Source organism: Salvia miltiorrhiza, chromosome 4 (assembly GCF_028751815.1).
Source record: "Salvia miltiorrhiza cultivar Shanhuang (shh) chromosome 4, IMPLAD_Smil_shh, whole genome shotgun sequence".
NCBI lineage: Eukaryota > Viridiplantae > Streptophyta > Magnoliopsida > Lamiales > Lamiaceae > Salvia > Salvia miltiorrhiza.
The window spans coordinates 2114070-2119899 of record NC_080390.1 but is presented as its reverse complement, the minus strand read 5'-3'; the positions used below and the strand labels follow the sequence as shown (position 1 = coordinate 2119899).

The following is a 5830-nucleotide window of genomic DNA, read 5'->3' as shown; positions in this document are numbered from 1 at the left end:
GTAAGGATAGCAAACCAATAGTTTGAGAAGACAATACATCACAAAATTCGACAAAAAAGAATAAATGACCGAGATTAATCAACCGGAGACCCTAAGTACTCGAGCTCGTCGTCGTCCACCGCCTTCTCTCCGACGGACTTGGCTGGGCAGCTCCAAATCTGAAATTCCGATTTACAGATCGCCGGATTCGACATCATGACAACCACCAGCAGCATCTTCACCGCCGCTTGCAGCAGATCCGCTTCCGACGACAGCGCCGTCGACAACGTCGCTCTAGAGGTGGAGATCGAGATCGCGTTCATCCACGGCAGGAGCGCCACACCGCAATGCGCCTCAGCCGCCACCCTCACCTCCTGCCACAGCCGTAGTACGACGATCCGCCGCCGGAAGAGAAAAAAAAGGGGGAGAGAGAGTGTAGAGAGAAATCGCTTTCTGTAGAGTGAGAGCTCTTCTCTCTCTCTCTCAAAAATCAGACACGCCGCCCAACATCTCTTTCTCTCTCCGTCTCCTCACGAGCTCCACAGCGTATGGCCCCGGCGAGGCCGCGTCCGGCCGAGGGCGTCGCTCCACGCCCGCTCCTCTCTCTCAACCTCAGACGCCTCATCGCCTAGATTCTCCTTCTCCATCTCAATTCGCCCCCAATTTATCAAATCGAATCAAGCCCTAATTTTCCTCTTAAATCCGAAATCGCTGCCGCCGCTGTAACTCTCGGCGACTGGCTGTCGGCTTCGTCCTCTTCATTCTCGAGTCGCCTCTCTCAATCGATTGGAGCAACGGAATCAGCCCAGAGAGAGAGAGAGAATAGAGCGAGAGTGTGAGAGAGAGAATAGAGCGAGAGAGACGAGAGCATAGTGAGAGAAAGAGTAGAGAGGATTTTGTTTTTGGAAAATTGCAAATATTTAAGAAGGGGTATTTTAGTCTATTCATGCAAAAAGTGGGTACTCTTGTATATTAACACTAAAATATATTCTCTCTCTCTATACATAATATTTAAATAATTTCCGTCAACCCACTTTATCTACTTTTTACATATTTCTTAATCTCCCTGCTCAAAAGCTATGAGACACTACTATTGGGACGAAGGGAGTATCAAATTAAAGCTCCTATTGTGATCTTTAATTTGATATGCATATTAAATATTTTTTAATTAGTCGAATTTCACAATTTTAGAAAGAAATAAAATGAAAAGTATAAGATGATAAAGAAAAAGAAAAAAAAATGATTTACAAATAAACCTTCAGTTTTATTATAATTACAAAATTATCACTCAATTTTGAAATTGAAAGTTAATTTTTTAATATATTATTATAGATGAGTTTTCATTTTAACCAATCACAAAAATATAAAATGATGTTTAATTAGTGGAACTGAAGGAGTAACTTATTATTTCAATAAATGTATAAAATTTTAGAAAATAATTTTTTTAGAGATATATCTTTCATGAACTTTGACAAACACTGGTAATCTACCATTTGAAAAATGGAATTTCAATTTGAAATTAATTTTAAATTATTTTTTATAATAATTTTGTAAATTAAAGAAAAATTAATGTCATTATCTATCCAACATTTAAAATTAATATAACAAAATTGAATTAAACATCCATTAATTAACCCCTCAATTAACCGTCACTAATTTTTAAAATTTACATTTTTGTAATTTTAAATTTCTGTATTTTTTTTTTCTTAGTTAGTAGATAGAACACATTTTTGGATGTAAAAACATACTTCCTTCGTCTCACTGATTGCATGACACAAAATTTATTTTAAATTGTCCCATTTATAATGGCTCATTTCAAAAATAAAAATAAATTATGATTATAATCACGTGAGTTCATCTACTTTATTATCTAATCATCAAATGTATCAATCTACTTTATGCCCTAATAAGGTGGATTCATCTACTTTAATCAAACCCCTTTTAATATGCATGTCCAAAAATATAAAATCATGTTTAGTGGAACTGAATGAATAACCTATTATTTCAATAAATGTATAAAATTGTAGAAATAATTTTTTAAGAGATATATCTTTCATGAACTTTGACAACCCTTTGAAAAATGGAATTTCAATTCGAAATTGATTTTAAATTAATCTTAATAATAATTTTGTAAATTAAAGAAAAATTAATGTCATTATCTATCTAATATTTAAAATTAATATAAGAAAATTAAATTAAACGTCCATTAATTAACCCATCAATTAACCGTTACTAATTTTTAAATTTTACATTTTTGTAATTTTAAATTTCTGCATTTTTTTTTCTTAGTTAGTAGATAGAACACATTTTTTCTATTTTCATTTGATTATGTTTTGAATAGAATTTGTAATATGTATCTTGAATCAAAGATCATAAAAGAACCTTTGATGAAACTAGAATCGACGGAATAAATAAAATTATAAAGAACACGAATATTACGTGGTTCAATTATAATGATCTACGTCCATGGAAGTCACCCGAGTGATTTCACTATGTTCCAAGAGTTACATTTACAAAGTGCAGTAATGAGAATGAATCAATCCCCCTAATTCTATGCATAAGAACCCTATTTATAAGTGACTAAATGAGCCTAGCCCTAAAGCCCATTAAATAACACATGATGCCCAAATCGTTTACGTAGCTGGAATGTTGACATAGTTGGCTGCCACGGGTGGAAAATGTCCTGGTTGGGGTCTGCCACAGGTGGAAAATGTCCTGGCTGGAAATCTCCAAGGGTGGAAGTTGACATGGGTGGAAATCTCCAAGGGTGGATTTCCACTGGCGCACAGTATTGGTACATATTTTATTCCTCATCGACCTTTAATTTTATATATTATACGTAAAAAATGGATTTTAAAATGAACAAGTTATAATCATTTAAGTTTTTTATATTTTTAAGTAATATTAATATTTTCCTTGAAATTAGAAACCTTATTTTAAACATTTCTAATTTTTTTAATCTTACTTTTAATATTTTAAAATTTTGGATTATGTATTTTCCTTTAATTTATATAAAAAAAAAGTTATAGGACATTATGTAATTATTATTGCTATTATATATTATAATTTACTTTAAGAAACATTAAATCAATATATTATCTCATTTAACATATTTAAATTTTTTAATCTAATTATACATCTTTTTTTTTCTTTTTTTTAACAATAGCTTCACGGTCACTCGTAATACATTTCTGAGATTTCCAAATAATATGAGATTCTCCGTTATGGATCAAATAACATCTAAGTTTTCTTTTTTTTGTTTTAAAGCTACATACATGACATATGATACAAGTAGAGTCAAACACAAAATTTAAATTAAAAGTATTTGCATAAATCGATCATACCTGCAGGTCCTAGCGCCTTCTCCTTGCTAGCTAGTCAGACAAAGGCCTCAACCATATTTATTAACTCACAAAATTCCTCATTTTTTTTCCAAATTTTCAACTAAATGTGCTGAAACATTTATTACAACTAAGGAACGAGTCTTACACTTACGAATTGCAAATTATAATGAAAAAAACCGTTTCTTCTCTCAAGAAGTTAAGCATAAAATCATAATTGTTTAAAGTTAAAAAAGGAGAAAATATTTCAAATTTGCACAATTTAAATTGGAACAAAGAATATTTTTGTATATTTCGTCATTAAAATATATTACAAATATATCTATATTTCCTTTTCTTTTTTTGAAAAAAAAAAATAAAAAAAAATCAAGGACTATGATACCCTAACCCCAAGTAATCCCTAACGTCAGCCGGGAAACAAGGGTACCGCCGCCACTCACGGCCGCGCAGCTTCAATATCTTCACCGCCCTATCCTTGGTCGTGGACTGCCCGCCGCCGACATGCAGCAGCGCCACCAGCTTCTTCACCGCCCCGCACATCAGCATCTCCTCCAACACCTTCTCCGTCGCGTGGAAGCTCGCCACCAGCCACATTATCTTCACCCCGATCTTGGTGGCGCCGCCGCCGGAGACATTCAGCATCTTCTTCGACACCGCCGCGATCCCCAATCCGTGCTCCGCGAAGGCCAGCCTCCCCTCCGCCAATTGGCACAGCAGCTTGATCAGCTGCATGATCTTCTCGCACTTGGATCTGCTCGATTCCGGCAGCAGCTCCACCAGCGTGCAGACGGCGCCGGCCTCGATGGCCTTGAGCCGCGACTTCTTCGACGCCTCCAGCATCTGTATCAGCAGCTTCAGCGCGCACGAGCTCGCCTTGCTGCAGATCTCGTCCGACACAATCTCCAGCAGAGATTTGAAGAAGCCGACGCCTTGATCCTGCGCCGCGTAGTTCCACTGATAATCAGCCCTCGCCATCTTCTCGAACGTCGCGATCACGCCGAATCTGGCCTCGCCGCTCCCTCTCTGGAGCACGATCGCCATCGATTTCATACAGTCGGAGCTCATCAGCAGCTGCAGGATCTGCTCGTCGTCGTCGGAGACCGGGATCTGACGCAGCACCGCCACCGCCTCCTCGCAAGCCCTAAACGCCGCGAAATCGGAGTTTTCCCCCAAAACCTGCTCCATTATCCTCACCAGCACCTCGACTCCGCCCAATCGCTTGAAATCCTCCTTCACCTCGTCCCCCAATCCCACGATCGACCCCAGCCGCCGCAGGCAGCTCACCTTGAACGGCGTCGAGTCGATCGCGCCGAGCGCGGCGGCCAGCTCGTCGCGCTTGGCCGAAGCCGGCGGAGGAGGAGGGGGAGCGCGGCCCGGCCTAGCTTGCCACGCGGCGATCAACCGGTGGAGCGTGTGATTGGGAGTCATCTCCAAGACATCGATGAATTGCATTGTGGTGGGGCAGGTGGTCTTCTTATAGGTGCGGAACCATCTCTCGATGTTTTTCCGCTCGTACGTAACGCCGGTGGAGATGGTGACCGGATCCTTCATTACCTCCATTGAAATGGGGCACCGGAAATCTTGAGGGCAATCCATTTAATTTCTCCAAGAAACTTGAGAGGGAGTTTGAATTTGTATGTATTAGCTAGTTTCAAAGACTTTTTAATGTATGGTATTGACAATGTGTATATATAGTTGCAGGGTTCTTGAAAATTGTGTGAAGAGAGATTGGTGGAAGTGTGAAGAAAGAAGAGATGAGAGTCAAAACTTATCTGGTGTGTAGACATGGAAGGGACAACGAAACTATGGGATCCGAGTAAGTCTGATAACTTTGAATTTCTGTCGACTCCTCTTAATTAAATTTTATTCTTCTCACCGCCCCAAAACTCCTTGCTATTTCAAATTTGACCCCGGACGATTTTTTTAAGTCCAATTTTTTTGGTTGGGATTGGTGTGACTATTTTGAGACTTGGGAGCAAGCTTTAGACAACACTATATTTAACTGAATCACCTATAAATCATGGCTATCGGATTGGTGTAAATCTTAGCTAACGGTGACGGCGGGGCCACAGGAGGATCACGACTTCCTACCGGATGATATAAGGGAGATTGTGGAGCTTGCGAGAGAGAATATGCTGGTAGGAATTTTTCACATGTATCGTTTAATCAACTGTATCGCACATAATTTTTAGTAAATTTTGCTTTGTTCGAATGAGTCACTGTGTAGGTGGACTCGAGATTTCATAGTATAGTTGAGGGATATTGTAAGGACAGATGTCGAGTAGTATAAGTCTTTGATTTCAAGAAAAAAATTGTAAATCATGATGAACTTAATTTTATATGTTTATTTATAGAAATTTATTAGGCCTTAGTGGGTATTATGAAAATGTCTAGGGCTGGGAATTCCGGGTTCGGGTAATCGGGTACCCGATACCCGACCCGAAAAAATCGGGTATTGGGTACCCGATACCCGATTTTTTCGGGATCGGGTACGGGTTCGGGTATTTAGG

General features: G+C 38.8%; 1 protein-coding gene across 1 annotated transcript; it reads right to left on the bottom strand.

Moving 5' to 3' along the window:
* Positions 1-3587: 3587 nt before the first annotated feature.
* LOC131022164 (E3 ubiquitin-protein ligase PUB23-like) lies at positions 3588-5139 on the bottom strand. The gene has a single exon (XM_057951588.1). The coding sequence runs from the start codon at positions 4914-4916 to the stop codon at positions 3687-3689; it is 1230 nt and encodes a 409-aa protein (XP_057807571.1). The 5' UTR covers positions 4917-5139; the 3' UTR covers positions 3588-3686.
* Positions 5140-5830: the final 691 nt, after the last annotated feature.

Coding starts and splice junctions, on each gene's coding strand:
- LOC131022164 (XM_057951588.1), bottom strand. CDS start 4,916: ATGGATTGCCCTCAAGATTTCCGGTGCCCCATTTCAATGGAGGTAATG.